The following is a 24,839-nucleotide window of genomic DNA, read 5'->3' on the forward strand; positions in this document are numbered from 1 at the left end:
CTTGCCAGAGATGGGAGATTTGCAGTAGTATAGCCACGTGGCATATATGGAGAGCTCCTTGCAACGAAGCCATTGAAGGCACCCTCACCCCGGAGCACCTGGCTCGATATCATTCATACCCTTCGTGGTTAGTGGGGGCAGCTTCAGGGCGGCTCAAACCGCATGAGGAAGCGTCAGAAGGCCTTCCTCAGGATCCAGCGACACGGTCCCTTTCCTACAGATAGTGGTGGCAAGCCCACTTGGCATTACAAACCACCTGTGTGGTTATTTCCCCCTCCCTGTATTGTATGAGAGGATAGCCTTCTCCTCCTAGAGTGGCCAGCCAGAGGAGAAGTGTTGGGTGTTGGACTCACACACTCACACACACAAACCTGCACTTTAGGGTTAGGTGCAAGGTTGAGAAGCTCACACACAGAAATGAGAGAGAGAGAGAGAGAGAGAGCCAAAAGTGTGGTATCCACAAAATGCAAGTCAACCCTTGCATGTGTGCCACATCCATATAATATAGAACTACAAAATATTATATGTGTCCTTTCACACTTGATGTCCAAGGGGAAAAACCACATGGGAAAAAGTGCCCTTGGTTAAGCCCTGTTCACACATAGCACTACTATAAGTGAGCATATGCCTACAAATCCCCCCTGTAGTGGAAGTGTGAACCTGTACAAGGGTAGCAGATCACTCTCTGTATGAGAGTAAGCCCAAAGCTTTGCGGAAAGCTTCAAACTTTTCTCGAGGTAAAGCCTTTGTGAATAGATCTGCAACATTATCCTGTGTAGGGCAATAAGATAAACTAATCTCCCCTGCATGTAGCCTCTCTCTGACATAGTGATAATGAATCTCTATGTGCTTGGTACGTGCATGAAATACTGGATTTCGTGCCACGGCCATAGCACTCTGGCTATCAGTGAGAATGGTGGTGGGTGTCTGCTGACACTCACGAAGATCAGCCAATAGTCTCCTCAACCATACACAATCTACTGTAGCTGTAAAGACTGCCCTGTACTCAGCCTCACAAGTAGATGTAGCAACAGTGGGTTGCTTTTTACTCAACCAAGATATGCATGAGCTGCCAAGAAAAAGACAATTCCCACTGGTGGATTGCCTGGTATCGTAATCACCAGCCCAATCTGAATCACTGTATGCATAAAGCTGCAAGCTGCCCCCCTTGGGATAGAACAAACCAAGATCCAGGGTACCCTTAAGATAACGAAAAATGCGTTTGACTGCTTGCCAATGCTTTGTGCCTGGGCTGTGCATGAATTTGCTCAACAAAGACACCCCAAAAGATATGTCTGGCCTCGTGTTACACAAGTAAATGAGGCATCCCACTGCCTGGCTATAAAGGCCAGCCTCAAAAGGCTCTCCAATATCATGCATAGTAAGCCGTACACCTGGTTCTACCGGAGTAGAAATGGGCTTGCATTCATCCATGTGAAACCTTTTTAGCAAACTTTTTATGTACTTAGTTTGCTGCATAACAATGCCATCATCTGTATGCATAAACTGTATGCCGAGATAGTAGTGTAAAGGCCCCAAATCTGACATATCAAATTCAGCTTTCAAATCAGCTTTGAAATCTGAAATTTGTGCTTTGCTTGTACCTGTAATGAGCATGTCATCTACATACAAGATGACTATGAGAATATCGGCATCGGTTTTCTTCACATACAATGTGCTTTCAGCTGAACTATTCTCATAACCTTGGCTGGTTAGATGAGCATGTATCTTATCATACCAAGCTCTTGGAGCTTGTTTTAACCCATACAATGCTTTGTGCAACCTGCATACTTTATGTTCCTCACCAGGAACTACAAAACCAATGGGCTGATTTACATATACTTCCTCCTGTAAATCCCCATTCAAGAATGCAGTTTTGATATCCAACTGATGCACTTTCCATCCTTTATGGGCAGCCAATGCAATCACAGATCTTATTGTGGTCATTCTCGAAGTAGGAGCAAAAGTCTCTTCATAATCTATTCCCTTTTTCTGGGAGTAGCCTTTAGCCACAAGTCTTGCTTTGTACCTGTCAATAGTACCATCAGACTTTCTTTTGACTTTGTACACCCACTTTGTGCCAATTACATGCTTGCCTTTAGGCAATTCCACAAGATCCCATGTATTATTCTTCATGATAGAAGAAATTTCAGCTTGCATAGCTTGCAACCAATGCTCATTCTCATGTGCTTCTTCATAAGAAGAAGGCTCTTCTGAATCAAAGAGACCACCCATTGCGAATGCAGACTCCCCACGATGTACATTCAAAGCATGGCTGGAACTAGCCCTTGTTCTACCTGTGAGTGGAGCTGCAAGTTTGCTTTCTTGCAAAGTTTTCAGCAACCATCTTGGCACTGACTTGGCTGTGTCTATGGCTGTTTGCTCTTCCCTGACAAGATCTTCCACTTCTTCCACAGAAGGGGGCTGAATGGCTGGCTGGTCCACATGTTCTACATGTGGATTTTCTTGTGTAGGGGCTGGCTGATCTGAATCCCCCCTAATTGCAATGGGTAAAAGTCCATCAAACATGTCCTGTATGCCTGTATCATTATTTTTATACAAGCTGACCATGGGCTGTTCTGAATTTTCAGCAAATACCACATCTCTACTTACAAAAATCCTTCGTGTAGTTGGATTATAAAGACGGTATCCTTTGCTTTCATTGCTGTAGCCCACAAAAATGCATTTAATTGCTTTGTCATCAAGCTTTGTTCGGAGTTGTTCTGGCACATGTGCATATGCCAAACACCCAAATGTACGCATATAATCCACTGTTGGCTTTCGGCTATACCAAGCCTCAAATGGTGTTATGGTTTTCAAAGCTTTTGTTGGACACCTGTTCAACACATGAGTTGCACACATTATAGCTTCCATCCAGAATTTGTGAGGCAACTTTTGTGCTTTCACCATGCATCTTGCCATCTCCATGAGAGATCTATTTTTCCTCTCAGCTACACCATTCTGCTGCGGTGTATAAGGCACAGTACATTGGTGTTTGATGCCCTTTTGAAGCATATAATCTTTGAATGCATTTGACATGTATTCTCCACCTCTATCTGAGCGGAGTGTTTGGACTTTACATGCACACATATTTTCAGCCATTGCTACAAAGTGTCGAAAGCATGTAAACACATCTTCTTTTGCTTTCAAAGGGTAAGCCCAAGCAAACCTGGAGTAGTCATCAATGAATGTGACGAAGTAAAGATGCCCCCCTATTGATGGTGTCCGCATTGGACCACATACATCACTATGTATGAGCTGTAATTTATTTTCAGCTCTAACAGCTCCATCTTTGGGGAATGGTTTCCGATGCATCTTTCCCAAAATACACCCCTCACATACATGTCTTGGCGGAGACTCAAGAGGCGGCATATTATCAACCATATGATGCTTCTGCAAAAGCATCAAACTCTGAAAATTTACATGCCCAAAACGAGCATGCCATAGCTCTGCATCATGCATAGCAGGAGTGTGGGCAGCCACTGTATTTGCATCATAAGTGCGCTTGTCATAGCTGTCCAGCTTATACAAGCCTTTGTATCGTGTTCCAGAAGTGACTATTTCATAACCCTTTGATGGGTCTTTTACCAAACACTTCCCATCTTCAAATTCAACCTTTAAACCTTGGTCGTTTATGGCTGAGACGGAGAGCAGATTTTTCTTTATCCCTGGAACATACAATACATTTTTCATACATATATTGGCACCATTGGCTGCAATAAGTATGACATTACCAATTCCCTTTACTGGATATGTGGTATGATCTGCACATGATACAGTGCGGCCTTTTGAAGCATAAACCAAGTGCTGAAATACATCTTTGCATGAAGTGATGTGGCTCGAAGCACCACTATCAAAATACCATGATGCATTCTGTCTGTCAGATGCAATGCAAGACATATCAGTGTCTGAAGCACCTGGTGTGTCACTAGTGCATGTGACCAAAAAAGTGTACTCTTCCTGGATTACATTAGCTGATTGCTTTGCTTTGTCATCCGAAGAGTCTGCTACTGCATTGCCTGCTTCTTTCTTTTTCTCTTTTGCAATCCTTTTCCTACATTCACTGATGTAGTGTCCAGGCTTATGGCAGTAGTGACATTTGCCCTTCTTTTTGGACTTGTTTGCATCCCCTTTGTCAGACTTTTCACCACTAGAAGAGGGCTGTCCATGACCAGCCTTGCTAGACTGTTGTCCCCCATGCTTAAAGCTCTTTGCTTTACCCTTATCCTTGGCTGTAAATGCCTTTTCTCCACCACGGTTGCTCGATATGTTTGCTCTTGTTTGCTCTTCCTGCAAGAGTAAACCCACGAGCTCTTCAAAAGTGACGGGATCACCACCTCCTCTCATCGAGAGGTTGAGAGAGGTGTGAAAGCCCAAGTAGGAAGGCGGTAAAGAATGAAGAGTGTTGGTGACCATCTGTCTGTCTGGGATAACCTCATCAATGTTGAGCAATTGTTCCTGCAAATCTTTCACTTTGGTGAGATGATCTGCCATAGAGTCACCCTCATCCATAGAAAGAAGATCCAATTGCCTCTTCAAGTAGGCAACTCTTGCCTCGTTGCGTACCTGATACATTGCTTCCAATGTGTCCCATGCAAGCTTCGATGTCTTGCACGAACGAATGTGCGGAATAATAGTCCTTTTCACTGAAAGGGCTATCAATGACATGGCCTGTGCATCTCTAGAGTCCCATCTCTTCTGCTCTTGTGTGGGAGCAGGATCTGCATCAGGAGCTCTTTGAGCACCTCCCCTTTGAGGCGTGGCTGGCTGAATGGTATGTGGGCGTGTGTCATCACCACACACGATGCCCCAAAGCCCTTTGGCTACCAGCAAATTACGGATCATAAAACTCCAGAGGGAGTAGTTGGATCCATCCAGCTTGTCCTCCTGGGTGAGCACACCAAATACATCCGTAGCATTCTGTGCCATGTCAACAAAGTATAACTGCAAGCAAACCAAGCACCAATGTGCACTGCCAGGCAACCAAATGTCCTGAGCAAATGTATGCCTGCAAATCAAAGCAAGTGTAAACCCTGCACCAAATTGTCCAATTACACTCAATGTGTATACATACGCGACAAATCGCAGCTGTAATGCCCAATTATATGCTCCAATCAGAAAATCCCCAATTTGTATGCACTCCAATCGCTTCAATGTGCATCTAATTGGCCAATTTTCACAAAAGCCCCAAATTTCTGCAAGTGAAAGAGGTTCAATTTGCCAATTTTGACCTCAATTTTGAAAACCCCCAAATTTCTGCAAATTAGAGAGGTTCAATTTGCTGATTTTGACCTCAATTTCAAAAACCCCCAAATTGCCATGCCCAATTTTATCAATTTGTCCTGAAATTGAGAAATTCCCCAAATTGGACCTGCAATTTTCCTGTGAATTTGACTTGCACAGAAGTGTCTGCTGAATCTGCATATGACCTGCACTGGAACTGCTGCAAATTTTGTATTTAGGTTTGATCTAAAATGTGTACAGAGAAATACCTTCCTGCAAGGGCAGCAGGCTTGGAGCAGACAGTTGAATAGAGAGAGCCAGCAGGCTGACCAAGTCGTTTTGCAGGTGGAGGCGTTGGAGGGAGTCGTTGCAGAGGACTGATGAGAGCAAACGTTGGACCAACCAGAGCGGGCGTGTGCTGGGTAGTCGAGCAGGGGAAATGTTCGATTTAGGTTTGACGGGGCCCAGCCGTTAAGGCTGGTGCGAACAGCGCTTAGGCGCTTAGGCGTCGTGCGATCAGCAAAAGGAGGGAGATGCACGCGCTGGAGTCGCTTGTCGAGCAGGCGGGGCAAAGGCGACGGGGCTCCCGGTACTTGTGTCAGGCTGGACCAGCGGGGACGGAGCAGACGAAGGCGCAGGGAGAGTGGACGCGTTGGCGTGGAACAAAGGCCACGTGTGGGCTAGCGCGCACGGAGGCCTGGAACTGAACGGCGACGTCGGGTGAGGTCGGCAGGCGCGAACAGACGTTGGGACGGCCAGCCTGCAGCCGTCGACGGAATGAGACGGCGATGCCTATGCTGAGTGTCGACGGGCCTGGGCTGGTGGCACTGACGGGACCACGGCAGCCGTTGAGGGCTGTGACGGCGGCTGTAGCGCTGACGGAGCTGGGCGGCGCTCGTGTGGGTCGCCGGCTTCAGGGCGGTGCCGCCCGCGTGGCTGGGCGGAGGTGGTGGGCTCCCCACTAGTGCCGCCCGTTCCTGGTGGCCGGACGGTGGAGCAGCGACGGAACCGGCGGACGGAAATCATGGACGGACGGCAACGGAAATTCGCAGTCGACGGAAAAACACAGCGTCGACGGAATTTCACAGTTTTTTCTGCAGTTTCTGCACAGCCACCACTCCAGGGCCAGCTCCCAGCTCTGATACCAATTGTTGGGTGTTGGACTCACACACTCACACACACAAACCTGCACTTTAGGGTTAGGTGCAAGGTTGAGAAGCTCACACACAGAAATGAGAGAGAGAGAGAGAGAGAGCCAAAAGTGTGGTATCCACAAAATGCAAGTCAACCCTTGCATGTGTGCCACATCCATATAATATAGAACTACAAAATATTATATGTGTCCTTTCACACTTGATGTCCAAGGGGAAAAACCACATGGGAAAAAGTGCCCTTGGTTAAGCCCTGTTCACACATAGCACTACTATAAGTGAGCATATGCCTACAAGAAGTGCATCCTCCCCTTTGTTCATCTTGACTTGAGTCTCCTTTTGGGGACGGATTTGTACTTAGCCGTTTTGGCTGCTTTTTTGGTAGCTAGTAGAAGGATCTTTTTTCCGGGAGAAAAAAAAGAGGCTATTTACACACAAATCAATCTCTCTTATCCTACTAAGCTTGACAAGAAATATGGACGACCACAATCAACAAACGTGAGAGGGAAATAAAAAGTCACCTTTGCTCCCTCATCCCCAAAACTGTTGCCTGAGAAATTGAGATTCTTCATAAAAGTGTTGGTTGGCAAAACATCTACTAGGGCTTTCAGTCCAATCTCTGTTATCCCATTGGCAGAGAAGTCTACAGCTTCTGCATTCTAATCCAAGGGCATGTCATCAAGAGTTAAAGGCACTCCAACTTCCGGAAGCATTAAGACAAAACAGATTCATAGCTTTTAGAAAATTATGCACCTTATTGAATGCCAGGCTTTCAGCCAAGAAAATAAACCCCTCGTCTCCAAAATTTCGCCCTGCAACAAAGAGTTATATTAACACTAATCTTCTTTTAGCCAAGGCAAAGGAAAGAAAACGTCTTCAACTATGAAGTGACTTTCTAGCCGCAGGCTTCTATGAAGCCATGTATGTGCAGATACATCACACGGGTAGCAATTGAGTAGGCTAATGTGCAGACACGCATGCGCACGCGTATACAAGTACAGGCATTAATTTAGAATAAACCCTTAGCAAGAAGAGCTTGTTAATTGGTTAGACTTACCACTCATATCTACATTGCGGAAGGTCCGGAGCTCCTTTGCAAAATCATTGAGGCGTGCTACGGACTCCCTACGATACTTCCTATCTGAAACCCCCACCATGGAGTCTGCCCCACTGCTGAATGAGGGCAACTTCACATTCGTAATCTGTTTGTTAGCTCCCATCCATTTGACCACAGCTGGTAGCCCCAACCCCAAAACAAAACGAAAAAAAAACAATTTTCTTTTGAGAAATTGTGATAAGTATAAATAAAGAAAAAATAACAACTTTACGAATCTGGGCAACATTATAGACTATTCAAACATCCATACTGCACATAGTGGATCAAAAGGTAAGCAAGGAAAAAAACCTATGGAGCCCTCCCAACTTCCCCACCCCTCCTCACCACGCGTCTTACAAGCTTCTTAGAAAATTGCTAGCCAGTGTTCTTCATTTGACAGTTTTACCTGACCCTTGGCTCCCCCCCTATAGGACTCCTCCATGGAAGCTTCTCCGAGCTCCCCGACCAAGGGCACCTTAACTGCTCACTTTGAGAATGAACCTCTAGCTTCTTCCCTCTTCAGTACCCTCCCTTCCAGCCCTCTCCCTTGTTTACATGTCCACTGGTAGCAGACCAAACAAAGGGCAGATCTGTGATCTCCTACAAGCCGCTCTAGTTGGCAAACTGGGCTATACATCACACAAATCCAGTTCCTCATCAACAGCCACAACCGGAGAGAGTTTGATTCAGCCACCCACATGGACAGAAACCTGTACTTGGGTCCTGAGCACTATCATAATACAGATTGCACGCTTGTTGGCACGACAACTTCACGTCAAAATCTGAACCAGAACCACTCGATTCCATTGACAGCTTCCCACTGCACGTCTCCTTCCTCGGCCTACCCAAGAGGTACCATGACCTTCTGCTAGCCACAAGATGCCACCTCGGGCACATGATAGCCTCTCTGTACACTGTAGCCCAGTCAGCTGGAGTCCCATCCCTCATGGTGGTCATCTCCTCCCCAAAGCACCTCTGACAGCAGCTTGCCATCCCCTAGTTAGATAGGACTCCAATCACCAATGTTAGAGTTCTCTGGACTTCCCAGCCTAGTGCTTTGTGAGCCGCCAAACAGGTCACCTTGCCTAGCTCTGCCCTTGGCACCGCATTAATGGATGCATATGCAGCCCTCCAGGACATAGTTGCCATACGTTTTTAAAACGGGAAGTATTATACGAGTTTTATACTTTTTAAAACGCTTTTTTATTTTTGGGGAAGTTTTTAAAATAAGTTTTTTATTCATTAATATTTTTGAGCTATAATTATGGCCTGTATATATAGTTTTTAAGCCTAGGAACCATAGATTTCATGTATAAAAGTTAAACTTGTGCATAAAAACTCAAGAGTGAACAATTTGAAGCCTATGGCTATCATAATTCATTAAATCATAATGATAATACATTCACATGGCCCCAAGCCCCCATGGGTCTAGTGGCGGCAATGCCATTGAAAATTAACTTTCATATTGATTTACCAATGACCATTCAACATTAAGCATTCTTGTAAAAGAATGCACCCCAAAAAAAAATTAAAAAATATTTTCTACTTTTTAAAAAAAATACAAATTTAAAAAAAAACTACCTTTTAAAAACGTGTCCCAATAATAGGGACGTCTTGAAACGTACACGTTTTTTATTTTTTCAAAAAAAACATGTTTTTTTGCAACTATGCTCCAGGATCCACTCCCCTCCACCTCAAGAGAGCGAGAAGGGGCCACCACACCACCAAAGAGAGTCACTAGCTGTTGCGCCAACCACCAGAGTCAAGCTAGTGGTGTTATGGCCCGGGCCCGGACATAACGAGGCTGGACAATGTGAATCGGATTATCAGGCTGTATAGTTGGGTTGTGTCTCATTATTGAGGGAGTTTCTCCATGGGACCCGGACCTTTCCCAAGGCCTAGCTACTAGCTAACCCACTCACTAGTCGCATCAGTGACAATCATGAGGACTCGGGATGAGAGAGAAAGAAGAGTGCAGCGGAATCACACCCAACACACAAGAGTCCTACAAACTATTGTTTGTATTATGTACAAGGAGAGAGTAATACAACTAAAATCAAGTACAATGGAGGGCTGAGAATGAAGACATCAATTCACAGCCAACACTGTGCTGAAAATCTCATGGCCAATCCATGCTTGTAGAGGAACGCTTGCCCGCTATAAACTAGCACGAAGAAGTGGAGTCACACCCAAAACATTGATCGGCCAGTCGCTTGGCTCTGAACTCCTCCTAAGAGAGTCATGTCCGTGACGCTCCCCAACTAGAACTATTTTTATCCCTAATTTTAGCATTCCTTTCTCAAGTTGAACCATAGGGTAAGCTTTCCAAGGGTTCCCTTCATCCTCTTGAAGACTTTTGTCACGAAGGATCGCGAAGATTTAAGATTTTAACACTCCGGACACTTCCATCGTGAAGATTTCCGTTGTCATCAACTCTACTTGCAATTGGTAAGCTTTAATGCTTAATTATGAAAGCAAGTAACAGAAGCATTGCATGCGCGGAAGCCTTGTTGTATTGATCCACAGCCCTAAGCCTGATTAAGAACATTGATTTTGATTAAACATGATTAAGACAAAGGAGAGAGAAGAAGATGGAGATTGGATGTTAGGGTTTTCTTTATTCATATGGTACAAAAAAGTTGCATGAATGCTTGTACATGGGTTAGGCCTTTGGTCAGCCCCATAGGGGTGACCCTCGCCTCTTCTACATACTTCTACTGTGGGCTATTGATGAATGAACTACTGAAAAATGACTTGATGAATCCTGAATTATGACTTATGCTTATATATGCGAGAAAGGGGCTGGTCGGCCTGGTTTTATGTCCTCTAACATGTATTATTTCACATAAAATGCCAAACGCTTAACCTAAAATACTAATAAATGCTATCAACTATTAACTGCATCTTGTCAACTGGATACGATGCTGCCAATTGTAGATATGTGCTGAAATACCACTGCCGACATGATGCTGTCATGATGAAGATGGTGACGGTGCTGAAACTGAGGATGATGTAGATGTTGTTGCTGTAGATGATGTGACTATTGATGCTAATGCTTACGCTACTGATAGTGAATTGCTGGATTAGTTAGGGATTAAGAATGCTCATGCAAAGGTTAAGCCATGGCACAGGCATGTATGTAACATTCCCTTTTGCTAAACTTGATGACAAGGTGGACACTCTATCATCCTTCCTCCCTGGACTCCTACTAACTCTAAACTGCTACTGACTTTGACTTCTAACTTTGATTGATCTTTTTTGTCTAAACACCTTCACTCTTGATCTCCACTTCCAAGTCTTGCTGAAGAACTCAGCATCTGTTCCACTGTTGTCCCCATGCTTGCTTTTCCCTTACCCTTAACATAGCAGTGGATCACTTGCCGGGATTGATCATGCCTGTTGCTAGGCCTTTGGAACTGATCTGAGAGCTTATGATATATTGGTTATGCCTACATACCCTCACGGAATGCGATTAAGAACATTGATGTTGATTAAACATGATTAAGACAGAGAAGAGAGAAGAAGATGGAGATTGGGTGTCAAGGTTTTCTTTCTTCATATGGTACAAAAAAGTTGCATGAATGCTTGTACGTGGGTTAAGCCCTTCGTCAACCCCTTAGGGGTGACTTTGGCCCCCCTTCTACATACTTCTACTGTGGACTATTGATGAATGAACTACTAAAAAATGACTTGATGAATCCTAAATTATGACTTATGCTTATATATGTGAGAAAGGGGCTCGTCGGCCAGCATAACTGCAGTCGGCCAGGTTCTCTGTCCCCTAACATGTATTATTTGACATAAAATACCAGTCAAGGATTAAGAATGTTCATGCAAAGGTTAAGCCATGACAAAGGCGTGCACGTGACAAGAAGGGAGGAGTAGGATTCCATGATCACATACCCTGTGTAGTGTTCTCTTGTCCTGCGTGCTCTCTTGGAGATTGTTGCCACCACGTGTTGGTGGAACAATAGAGAGCAGATGGTAGGGACCATGGGCACTTGAGAGGGTAGTGTGAGTTGCAGATCTTCATCGGCAACCATATTGTTTGCAATCCTGTATTCATATGTATTTTTTATATGGAAATCTAATCCGAAATGCCCATGACACTATGTACTTGATTCTCCCAAGATTAAGATACTCTATTTGAGGACCAGTGTTCTGGGTCTTTGTGCATCTCTTGTCAATTCAACAAATTACATCTTATATTGAGCATGTTGTCCATTAAATCTTGGTGTATTTAAGTGTATTGATTAGCATTGTGTTCATCCAAGTATTCCACACCAGTAGGTGGAATTACAATGTCCTCCTCTCTTGTGCTTGGCTTCGAGGAGTGTTTTGCCCTCATGGTTTTCGCCCTTCACATAAAGTGACCTTGGGTTTAACCTCTCTGGCTAATACTCCCACCCCTTACACCTCTAGAGTCGCCCTCAGGCTTTCACAATGGTAGCCGCATGTTTGGACGTCCCACAGCCTTGATAATTGAAGCGTGTATTTTGATGGGAGAAATATGGCATCAACACTCCAACCTTGGTAAGAAAGTAGAATTTTGTAGTACATTACAGCCTATGTCATATGATCTATCTAGTATGATAGTAGCACGTATGCTTGCGTAGAGACGCATTACATTGATAGTTCCTTTACAGCATCGTAGTTGTGGTCCATGTGAGAGGAATTGGAATACTTGGGCCCTCTTCCAAACATCAAGCAGAGGAACAAGCTCTCCACTGAATAGTTGGAGCGGCTTGTGTACTACCATTGCAACCTCCATTTGATGGAGTAGAAGGGGCATCCCATAGAGCCTCAACAAGTCAATTTAGATAAGATCAACATCACCAAATGCAAGGAGATTCCAAACATTCTTGAGGAGGTGAGAGACGCATATGCCATGTTGTACAAGGAGATTATGGCTCCGGCTCGAGTAACATGATCTCTTGTTGCTACTGGAGAGCATAGTTGCATTTCGAACTGGTACGGATTTGTACAATCCCTACGGTATGTATTGTACCATACGCTCTATGGTATATAAAAATTTTGAAGTTTTTCCAGTTTGGGTAAAAAGTGAAAAAAATTATCTCTTATGTTCTACATATGGTTTTAGCCAAGAAACATGGAAAACATCATGCATTGTCCAACTGTTAGGCATCTTCAACTTCATGGAGACATCACTTATCTTTTTAACTATTTGGAAAGGTCCAAAACTACGGAAAGAAAGCTTGGGACAACGTTTGTCCACTTGTTTCAATCTCTGATTCATGATGCGCAGATAGACCCAATCCCCTTCCTTGAAGTGGACATCTCGTGTAGACTTATTTGGCTGTCTGCTATAAGCTTCCTGTGCTCTGGTCAAGCGGTCCTTAACTGACTCAATGATTTCGGAAAATGCTTCCATCGTTTTGTTAGCCTCAAGAGATGGAGACACCAATCTCATCAAAAGAGAAAAGAAAAGGCAACCAAAGGCTACTTCACAGAGAGTCCATCCGACACTGGATGAATGAGTATCGTTCAAGATGGCTTGAACCAATGGAAGATAATGTTCCCATTTGGACTGCTGGTCATGACAATATGACTTGAGAACATCAAAGGCCAACTAGTTATAGATTTCTGTTTGGCCATCTGTCTATGGATGGAATGCACTAGACAACTGTAACTTAGTTTCAAAGTTTTCGAATAATGCCCTTTAAAAATGCAAGGTAAACTTAGAATCTCTGTCTGAGGTGATGGTGCTAGGCAAACCACAAATGGGGTGCCAATGTTTGAGAAAAAGACGAGCTACGTCCTCAGCTGTGGCCGTATGCTTGCATGGGATGAGCATGCAGAACTTACTGAAGTGATCCACAATGGTAAAACACTGAGTGTTACGGGATCCGGTGGATGCTGGTAGAGGCCCTACAAAGTCCATAGATATGTCGATGAAAAGTCCATCGGGGATAGGCAACGGTTGAAGTAACCCAGCCTTTTTTGTATGTGGAACCTTAACTTTTTGACAAATCTTACAAGCTTGAACATGTGAATATACATCACGCCTCATTTTTGGTCAATAAAAAGACTGTTCCAATTTCTCGAGGATACTGTTGATACCTCTATGTCCTCTAACTAAGGTGTCATGGGCATCGTGGAGAAGAGCTGCTCGCTTTTCCCAGATGACACAGAGACGGTTCTTGAAGAACAACCAACCGTTCTGCACTGAATAATGGCCAAGCTCAAAAGTGAGAGCCAAATTGTATCGAGTACCAAACTCAGGGGAGTCGACATACTGGTCTTTCATGCTATCTAAGTCCTTTCCCATGATTTTGAGAATGGTAGACTCCGGCACTGCCTGGATGCTAGCCTTTCGACTAAGAGCATCTGCAACTGCGTTATGCTTACTAGGGATGTACTCGATCATTCCTCCAAATTGTTGGAAGAGTTGACTCCACCTGGCTTGCCGATCACTCCACTAGACACTTGGCATGCTTACATGGTAAAAGCAATACAGGAGGCTGAGCCCACTTGCTTTGAGCAGGCAATTGGAAATAAGAAATGGGAAGATGCCATGGATGAGGAGATGGCAGAATTGGATGCAAATGCAACATGGGAGTTAGTGCCTTTTGTTGAAAATACAAGTGAATAGGGTGTGTGCGGGAACAAGCCCTTGGTTAGAGGTTGTAAAAGAGAATGAGTAAATGTGAAAGAACCTGTGAAAAGGTGAGAAGAATCTACTGGGAGAGAATAAAGGGTAGCATGAGAAGATTTAGGAAGTGTGGAGATATTCTGGGAAGTGTGGAGATATTCTGGGAGATATTTTGGAAGAAGTTTGAAGCCACTTAAGTGCTTGGTGGTCTGTTTTGACTGTAAAGACTTGTCCATAAAGGAAAGCCTTCTAATGCTTGAGCGTTGTGATCACACCCAAAAGCTCTTTGTCATAAACCGAATAATTCTTTTCGGCAACATTCAACTTTCTATTGTAGTAGTCTATTGTCCTGCTGGAGAACTGCACCTATGGCTACATTGCTTGCATCGGTAATGACCTCAAAAGATTCATCCCAAGATGCTAACTCTCTTTTGAGGCAACTTTCTGAAGTGCACGAAATGCATCAAGCGCCTTGCCTGTGACTGAGACTTTTTGTCTACAAGTCTTCACCCCCTTGAGCAAGTCGATGAGAGGTGCTGCAAGGTTGGAAAACTGGTGAACATGGGTGCTCTAGGCTTGACAAAGACCTGCGCGAAAGAACGGATCTCTTGGGTGGTCTGAGGAATGTCTTAATCCAAGATCTCTTGAACCTTTGAGGGATTCAATCGAATCCCATCGAAATCGATGATATAGCCCAAGTATTGAACCTCTTTAACGCCGAAGATAAACTTTTTGGCATTTATGTAGAGCCCATTATCTCGCAAAAGTTGCAAGACTTTCTCCACATCTTTCTCATGCTGCTCCGCAGTGGCTAGGAATACAAGTATGTCATCAAGAAAGATGAAAACACACTTACCAATGAGGATGGCGAAAATCCTGGACATCATTTTATTGAAGGTTGCGGGTGTATTTGTAAGTCCAAAAGGCATGACTATGAACTCGTAGTGACCACGCTATGTCCGGAAAGCTGTTTTTGGAATGTCAACTTTGAAAATGCGGACCTGATGGTAACCACTTTTGAGGTCGATCTTAGTGAAAAATTTTGCACCATCTAAACGCTCCAAAATGTACTCAATCCTTGGCATAGGAAACTTATTCTTAATGGTGAGTTTATTCAATGCCCTGTAGTCTACACAGTCATGCAGACTTGTCCTTCTTTTGGACAAATAGGATGGGTGCTGCAAATGGTGAGGAAGAAGGCGAACGAATCCCGCTCGGAGGAGCTTCGATAATTGTCTTTCTAGCTCGCCCTCTAAAGTCTTGGGCAGACGATAGGGGAACCTGCTAGGAGGTTCTGATCCAGGGACCAAATCGATATGATGGTCCTCAGGACGTGATGGAGGGAGACTGGGCGGAAGATCGTCCCTAAGCATAATGTTCTGAAGTCTGGACAAGAGATCTGCTAACTGTGGGACTCAAGATGAGATAGGTGCTATCGATGAGGTAGAGGCTGTCTGAGCACAAACATAACATAGTGCCCCTTCCGCTCCCCTGCGGATAGCTTGTCAGGCCTAGAGGTGCGAAATCAATGGGATGCCAAGAATGCTTCTATTCCCACAAATCATGACGGGCTTAGGAAAACCTTTACAGATAGTAAAAGTGTCCTGCTCCCAATCAGGAATAGGCTCATATTGACGAAACCACTGGATTCCTAAGATCATATCACACCCCAGAAGAGGCGAGACAATGAAATCTCGTTGGAATGAGGCCTTTTGAACTTCAAAGGCAAACTGTTGTGCCTTCTGAGATATGTGGGTGCAGAGACCACGTGTGAACCCATCCACATCAAAATGATATGGCACTAATGTGCAGCTCATCTTGTTAGCCAATTGGGGAGAGATTGCATCCTCAGAACTGCCCATGTCGAATAGGACTACAAATTGTCGGCCCTTGGCAGATGCCAGAGCCATAAGCTCGGATGAGGCTTTTTTATTCAGCATCGCTCTCATCCTCTTGCTTAGCATCAAATACCACGGATGGCATAGCATGCATAGAAGATAAAAGCTAAACTGCATTTGTGGTAGTAGGCGGGGAGAGGAGCTAGGGATGTAGAAAGATAGCCTCCAGTTATGCCTGCTTTAGCCTTTTCCTCAAGGGTTTTCTTAGGCTTGGATTCCTTATCCTTCTTACCCCCTGAACTAGAGCTATTACTGCCGTCCTTAGCATCTTTAGAAGATGCATTACCTTTCCCTAGCTGCGCAGCAGATTGCTGTTGCTGGGGTATGGTATTGGATTGTGACGACTGTTTAGGCTTGCCTCCGATGTACTAGGTTCAAAGTTGTGAACTGTGAACCGGATATTAGGATCTAATCCACGAATGAATTGATCCATCTTGGCCTGCTCAGATAACCCTAACTGTTGTGCTAAAGTTATAACCTTTCCAAAGAACTGAAGCACTGGTGACCTGTTCTGTTTGAGTCCATAAAACTCTTCTGCCAAGCCGGTCATATACTGGGACGAGAGAAATCTGGTCTTTAGGTCATGAACAAATGTATCCCAGCTAAAAGCTGTGACACCTGGGTCCGGTCTGTATGAAGACTAGACCAATGCTGCCACTGTAACTCGTGGCGGGTGCCCGGGAGACTAGGGCCTTTGACACACTTGTTGATACCATCAATGCATATTAAAACATTTAAACATGGCCACAGCCTTAACACATATCCATCATCACTTTGCATAAAACATAAAGCTGGACAAAACATCCACAAATGCTGAAAATGGAGCTTGCACGTGTGACACCGCATAGAGGCCGGAATGGGCCGACCCCCCCCTTGGAGTATTTTATTACCCAAGGAGAATAATATCATGTACAAGCTTTGAGGGCCTTACTCTCCCCACGGGAGATGCCGGATTATCCATATACAAATGCCATAACACAGCCCAACACAAGGCAACTGAGCCGGAACATAGGCTGTAGAAATGCCGAGCCAACAATATGATCCATATACCTCCGTGTGGGTACTGATTCTTCCCCAAAAACCACGGGTCTTCATGCAATTGAAAGGGTACAGCAAGTCCATTCAGCCGGTACAGCAGGTACAGTGGCTGGTACAGCCGGTACAATGGCTGGTACAGCAGGTACAGCAAGTACAGAAGCTGGTACAGCAAGTACAGTGGTTGGTACAGCCGGTATGGTGGCTGGTACAGCAGGTACAGCAAGTACAAATGCTGGTACAACACATACAATGGCTAGAAATCATAATAAATGATTGAATACCCTTGCCTTCAGTATTTCTTCGCGATGGAAGCCTCCAAAACAGTCCCCAACAGCCGGTATTCTTCATGGGCAGCCTTCAAGAGAGAGAGAAAGAGAGTAGCCATCATTAGAGAAACCTTCAACGGTGGTAGAGGCGAGTGTGCAGCAAGAGAGCCTCCATTAATGAAGAGAGAGGGCTCCAATTTATAGATTTGGGCCTCCCATGAGCTAAAATGGCAAGAGAAGGCTACAATGACAAGTGGAGAGCCACACAATAGCTGAAGTGACAAGTGTGAGGCCACTTGTCTCACTTTGATCCATTTTCTAACAAGTGTCAGGCCACTTGTCTTACTTTGATCCACCTCCTTGCCACATGTCCCAATCTAAAAAGATGGGTCCTTCCATAAACTTTATCTCTAAAAATATCCCAACTGGTAGACATTCTGTCATATGCACTTTGCCAACTCTTGGTATCTGCTCAATTCCAGATGTAATGACGCGAACAGAATTTCCATCGGAGTCGGGCCAAAAATAGCAACTCTCCTAAATTTTAGGAGTGTGGTCCTTTGTATTCTAGGATAATCCCCCATTCCCAAAGCTTGTACTTTCCAAATATTTAAACATCCTGGAGTCCACCAGACCCCTTTCAGACTGGGAAATGTCCAGGCTGGTGACATCCTCCCCAACTTCTTAAAAGTTGTCCGCAACTTTAAGCTTTAAGCCATATATTCAAGATATAATGATGTCCCATCGATTGGGCGAGACGAGACAGTCTCAAAAAATCCAATATAACTGAAGAATCCATGTCCCAAAGAAATGGGCGAGACTAAATAAGTCTCCATAATACCAATATCAAAATCATGTCCCAAGATAAATGGGTGAGACAAAACAGTCCCATAAGTCTAGATATCATAATCATGTCCCAAGATAAATGGGCGAGACAAATCAGTCCCATAAGTCCAGATATCATAATCCCTGTCCCAAGTAAATGGGCGAGACAAAACAGTCCCATAAGTCCAGATATCATAATCCATGTCCCAAGTAAATGGGCGAGACAAAACAGTCCCATTAGTCCAGATATCATAATCCATGTCCCAAGTAAATGAGCGAGACAAAACAGTCCCATAAGTCCAGATATCATAATCCATGTCCCAAGTAAATGGGCGAGACAAAATAAGTCCCCTGCCAACGAGACATCGGTCCACATGACCCTTGGCATAGACATAAGTCCCGTCATGTTCACTTTACCACTTGCACTCCGTGTTGGTACTCTGACCACACACCTTGGATGAGAGGTGGGCTTACAAGAGACACACAATGAGCCGGAACGGCCGACCCCTCCCTTGAGTAAATTGTATTACTATTGGAGAAATTCAATACATAGCTTCACGGGCATCCATTGCCAAATCCTCCATGCCAATGCATATGAAATTCAGCATTTAGAAAACAATGGTATGTCGATGTAGATCACAAGGAGCTGCCTTGACGCCCGGCCCGACTTCAGTGCCCATATTCTCTACCATTGGCTCTATGTTCTACCAAGCAAGGTAGCAACATCTTGAAGAGCACTTAGGACAAGAGAAATACTACACAGGGCGGCTAAACAAGGAGTCCTGAAAACAATCACTCGCAGGCATAGATAACCTGTTGTTCCATACGCATTTCTGCTACACATAGTTTATAAGCATTTCGGCCACCAACTCACACTACCCTCTCAAGTGCCCATGTTCCCTTCCATCTGCTCTCTATTGTTCCACCCACACATGGTAGAAACAATCTTCAAGAAAGCACGTAGGACAAGAGAACACTACACAGGGTATGTTGTGCTTGTCACTACCCTTTGAAGTGCCCATGTTCCCTTCCATCTGCTCTCTATTGTTCCACCCTCCCATGGTAGAAACAATCTTCAAGAGAGCACGTAGGACAAGAGAACACTACACAGGGTATGTGAATCATGAGTTCCATAAGTCCAATGCATCCCAAATAAAGGGAGCCAAAAAGAATAATCCATCCCAGTAAAAGGGAGCCATAAACATAATCCATAAACCTGAGGATGGATCCAAATTCCTAGAAAAGAAGTCCAGGAATCCATACACCTGTATACCATAATCCTTGTATACCATAACTCTTACCACATACTCCGTGCTAACCACACACCTTGGAGTAGAGGTGGACTTTATCCATAAAAGCATCATATCCATGAGATATCCAAAGATTTCTTCTCTATAAACTCGGACAGATTCGTCCATAGAAATTGCTTGTGAAGCCCAATATCTATATAAATCTCGTCCAAGAAAGAAATCTCCATAGATATAATTCATCCCAATAAAAGGAGCCATGAAAAGAATTCATCCCATTAAAGGGAGCCATAAACAGTGTTTCCCTGAAACCATCTCAAGGCAAACAACAACACCTTTCTCCTTGCATAGCTATACAAGGGTTAGTGAACATCAAAAACACTTCATAGTAAATAGCCAAAGCACCAACTTTGCAAACTCAAAGTATACTTAGTGTCACAAATCCCTATATTCTAGGGACATGCGGAATGTCACAAATCCCTATATTCTAGGGACATGCGGATGCGTGTCAGGCCTAGAAACATGCGGATGCATGTATGTATTATACCTGGGCATGTGTATGGATCATATGAGTGGATGCATATGAGTCCAAGGACATGGCAGGACATTTGTGGACTTTCGGGCGGTGCCCGTGTGGATTCCGGCCATGCACACATGGTGTGTTATGATGGCAGGCGGAATATTTTCAAGTACAAGAATGATGATAGGTGGTTCTCCAAGTTTACATGTGCACAATGCATAAATGATGCATGCCATAACTTTATTTTACTTTGTGTGACATTGTCTTGCTGCCTGGACAATGCTTGTTATTTTGGCTTGTGAAGTCCGAGGGACCGGGGACGCCCGGGCACCTTGTGGACACGTGTGTGCACTCCTGCTTGGGCCTAAAACTGTGGGCTTATGGGTTTTGCAGGTGGTAAGTGCGTCCACACTCAATTTACAGCTTATTTCATTTACTACTAAAGTTTATTGGTTTGCAGGTCCACTCTCATTAATAAGTGGCCGGACAACTTATAATGCGTTCGCATTTGGTTGGACCAAAATTAATGAAGTCCGGACAGCTTATGGCCATTTCCCATTTGGTTGGACCTAAACTTATACAAACAGGACAAATGGAGCACTATGGGCTGGACACCTACCTGGACACCTTATGGGGACACTTGTCAACCTGTATGTGTACCCACCAAGCCCCATAGGTGGCACTGGAGAAAGGCGCCTCCTTCAAGAGGTCATTTGGGCTGTTTTATTCATAACTCAACACATTGGAGAGCTGATTGAAGCTTTGGGAGTTGCTACAGGGCTGGTTGCTTGCTTCCCGGACTCACACAAGCTTGGATAATGATCCCCACACTCTTCTAAAGGGCTGGTTGGTAAATTTCAGACCTGTATTTTCTGGTTATTGCGAGTTTTGGGCTGGTTACAGGTGTCCAAAGTCAACTTGGACAATACAGGACAGCTCTAGGGACCTCCACAGGGCTGTAGGACCCTTAACAGGTGGATTTCTCGCGATGGAAAGTTGCTGTTTTGGACTGGTTATTGCATAAAACAGGCTGGACAGCAATGGAATATGTGAGCATGGATGTGTCTCAAGGATTCCTGGTGTAACAGGTGTTTAGGGCAAGCATTGGGGACACTTGCTCGCGGAGAACACAGGTTTTCTGGATCAGTTTCTCGCGTGGAAACAGGGCCTAAAGGATCCATTTACATCCTGTGCAGGGCGGAGTACCTGTGAGGATTGTGATACTCTTGTGCAGGGCGGATGTACCTGTGTGTAGGGCGGATGTACCTACAGATTCTCTTGTTTGAGATGTATTCATACATGATGTATTTGGTAGAATCAGGTGCAGGCTGGTGGTGAATCCCCAGGCACCCATAATCTTGTACTTTGCAGACTCTTTTGGTAATATAACCTAAAGGGGGGGGGTCAACCTATCATCGGCCCCTTTATGTGGTGTACTGTCATTTTCAGCTTTGTGGTTGTAATGCTCAATTGTTAAGTGCTCAGAATCTTGTTCACATTTATACGATTCCAATTCACGCTTCCGCCTCCCGTTACATTGGTATCAGAGCTCAGTTTTTCCCCTCATTGGAAAACGGTCTGAGGCTTGGAATCATAAGTGGTGACCTGATTTGAGTATCATGGACAGCCACATTTCTGACAGTGTGGAGAACACACAGGACCGTGAATTTCATGGTACAAAGGATGCAAGAGATGCTGCAGGCAATGATGTCTATGGAGATGCAGGTACTCATGACACTATGCATTCTGATTTGGAATCTTTGAGGCGTCGAGTGCGACGCTATAGGGCTGAAACCGAAGAGCTTGGGTCATTGAAAAATGACCCGGATGTACAAAGGGTGTTGGCTGCGAAGGCAAAGGCTTCAGTCCATGAAGTCACTTTTGAAGCAATTGCAAAGGAAATGGATGTTGAGAAACCCCGAGAGCTTGCACTTGCATACCTAATGGTTAAGGGTGATGTATACACTGAAGCAGATGGTAGTTTGGCTTTCAAGAAGCCACCCCTTATGGCTGCCCGTGGTGATGCACATGATGCGCAACAAGCAAAAAGAGCACAGCAAGTGCCAAATGCTGAAAGGACAAGAGTCCCTGGTGCTAGGCTTGATGCAGGTCAAGAGAAGAGTAAGGATGAGGGATCCTCTACTCATTCCCGCTTTGCTCCAAGAAGACATGTCCGTTCTCGTGTTGAGCTTTCCACTCATTTGGAGAGTGTGGCTCAAGAGAGAACGAAGAGGGATCGTGAATCTTCATCGCGGCATCATCATCATCCAGATGAACAGAATGTACATAGGGATGCATATAGAAGGAAGAAGCCTCGAGAGTTCAAGTCCGGTGACAAGGATGTAAAGTTTGAAAACTTTCAGGGACGGATGGACTCTACCAAAGCACTTGCTTTCATTAGACAGTTTGAGATAGCTTTTTGCAATGAAGACTTTTCGGAAAAGTCTATGCTCAGGCATGTGGGAATGCATCTCAAGGATACGGCAAGTGATTGGTGGCTTGCAAAAATACTTGATGGAAGTGCTGCCCCAACTTGGTCTTCTTTCAAAATTCAGTTTTATGATCAATTCTTACCACCAAACTTTGCAAAGGATGTACGCAAGGAGTGGGATTGGCTGTCCCAAGATGAGGGAGAGTCCGTTGCTTCATACATAGCAAAGTTTTGGAAAGTCCTTCTCAAGGTTACTCCCTTCATGAAGATTGGAGAGGACGAGAAGAAGAGAAGTTTGAATCGGGGCTCCATCACATCATCCAACAAAGCTTGGGAGTATATCCAAATAAGACCATACAAGAGCTTATACACTCAGCCATGATTGCGGAGAACTTGCACATAAAAGCACCCACAAATAAGCCATTTGCAGGTCAAAACAAGAGCAAATTCAGGGCTGGTTATGACCAGAAAAAGGGTGGACAGCCACCTAAGAATGCTCCCAAAGATGGCCGAGATGCAAAGGATGACTCCGAAAAGAAGCCGGGGGGTAAACGCCACAATTTTGGGCTCTCAAAACAGCAATTGGAAGAGTACAGGAAGGCTGGAAAATGCTTTAAGTGTGGCAGTAAAGATCATATATATCCTAAATGCCCACAGAATCCTAAGAATGCTGAGCCTAATGTGCAAAAGCCTCTTGTGAATGTTGTACCCGATGTGCAGGGTAATACAGGGCATGAGCCCAAGAGTAGAGTCATATGCAAGGCATGGGGCAAATTGAAGGATCAGCCCGCTTTGTTTCTTTTTGATGATGCTTCCACAGATAACTTTATATCCGTACAGATGGCTGCCGCCATAGGTCTCAATGTGGAAGACATGGGAATGCAAATGAATGCAGATGCCGCCTTTGAGGGCAAACAGGTTGATGTAACTCCGGTTATTGGTAAGCTCCGTGTACATATACAGGACTACCTCGACTATGAGAGCTTTCTAGTGGCTCCTCTTACAGGTTGTGATGTTTTGTTGGGGATGCCCTGGCATCACCGTTTAGAGCCTATTAAGGCTTACAAAGAGAAGAAAATCAGCTTTGTACATAGAGGCCGTGAGCACTCTATAGATGCTGGTACTACTGGAAGTACCATACCTCTTGTAAGCCATGTACAAATTAATAAGGCAATAAAGAAATCAGCTTGTTCTTACTTGGTTTTTGTACGTGATACCATTGAACATTCTAGTGTTGATGTTACTACATTAGATCAAGACAAGCTTAACTTTTTGAATGAGTTCAAAGATTGTTTTGCAAATGCTTTGCCAGCAAGATTGCCACCAGAGAGGCCGGAAGATCATTGCATAGATCTAATTCCCGGTAGCTCTCCACCTAATAGGCCACCATACAGGGTGAGTGCTAGTCAACAAGAAGAGATTATGGCACAGGTGAATGAACTTTTGGAAAAGGGTTTGATTCGGCCTAGTTCCTCGCCATATTGCTCGCCGGTACTTCTTGTTCAAAAGAAGGATGCTACTTAGAGGATGTGTGTTGATTACCGTGCCCTCAATAAGATAACCATCAAGAATCGGTTTCCGATTCCGCGCATTGATGACATCTTGGACAAGCTTGAAGGTTCGGCATGTTTCAGCCGAATAGACCTCAAGAGTGGGTATCATCAAGTGAGAGTGGCACCTCAAGATGTACACAAGACTGCATTTAGGACAGCCTTTGGTCTTTATGAGTTTTTGGTGGTGCCTTTTGGCCTTACAAATGCACCCGCTACCTTCAACAGGATGATGGACAGGGTGTTCAGAAAGCATAGAAAGTTCACAGGTATATTCTTTGATGACATTATTGTATTCTCAAAGAATGAAGCCCAACATCGTGAGCACCTGGCTATTGTGTTTAAAGAGCTTAAGGAAAATCAGCTCTACATAAATGCAAAAAAGAGTGAATTCTTCCTCCCAGAGATTCACTATCTTGGTCACATTGTATCAAAGGATGGTGTGCGCATGGATCCCGCAAAGATACAAACCATGCAAGAATGGCCAGAGCTGAAATCAGTCCATGAAGTGAGGAGCTTCCTTGGTTTATGTGCTTACTACAGGAGGTTCGTCAAGCATTTTGCTTTCATTGCCGCTCCGTTACATGACTTAACGAAGAAGAAAGCAATCTTTAAATGGACACAAGAAGAGAGAGATGCCTTTCAAAAGTTGAAGAGTGCAATCATCTCGGGACCGATACTCATTATTCCGGATTTGCACAAATCTTTTGTTGTGGAATGTGATGCAACTGGGGACTACATAGGGGCTGTTTTGAACCAAGAAGGACATGCCATTGCCTATGAGAGCAGACGCTTGCAACATGCAGAGCTTCACTTACAGGTTTATGAGAAGGAGTTGTTGGCTGTAATTCATGCCCTTACTATTTGGAAACACTATCTTTTAGGGGCTGATTTTATGGTCAAAACTGATCATCAAAGTTTGAGATACTTTTTGACTCAAAGTAAGCTCTCAGAGAAGCATATGAGATGGGCAAACTTCCT

At 44.4% G+C, this 24,839-nt stretch overlaps 1 protein-coding gene across 1 annotated transcript in view; it reads right to left on the reverse strand.

Moving 5' to 3' along the window:
• Window positions 1-24,839, reverse strand: part of LOC147610148 (uncharacterized) — a 141,029-nt gene that overhangs the window by 66,808 nt on the left and 49,382 nt on the right. Inside the window, exons 2-4 of the mRNA XM_086787363.1 lie at window positions 7,432-7,608; window positions 7,128-7,186; window positions 6,896-7,033 (exon numbers count right to left, since the gene is read on the reverse strand). Of these exons, the coding sequence (XP_086643489.1) occupies window positions 6,896-7,033; window positions 7,128-7,186; window positions 7,432-7,608 (374 nt within the window). The remainder of the gene's footprint in view (window positions 1-6,895; window positions 7,034-7,127; window positions 7,187-7,431; window positions 7,609-24,839) is intronic.

The sequence above is a fragment of the Cibotium barometz genome, chromosome 50, assembly GCF_041138505.1.
Source record: "Cibotium barometz isolate CiBa-2024 chromosome 50, ASM4113850v1, whole genome shotgun sequence".
Classification (NCBI taxonomy): Eukaryota; Viridiplantae; Streptophyta; class Polypodiopsida; order Cyatheales; family Cibotiaceae; genus Cibotium; species Cibotium barometz.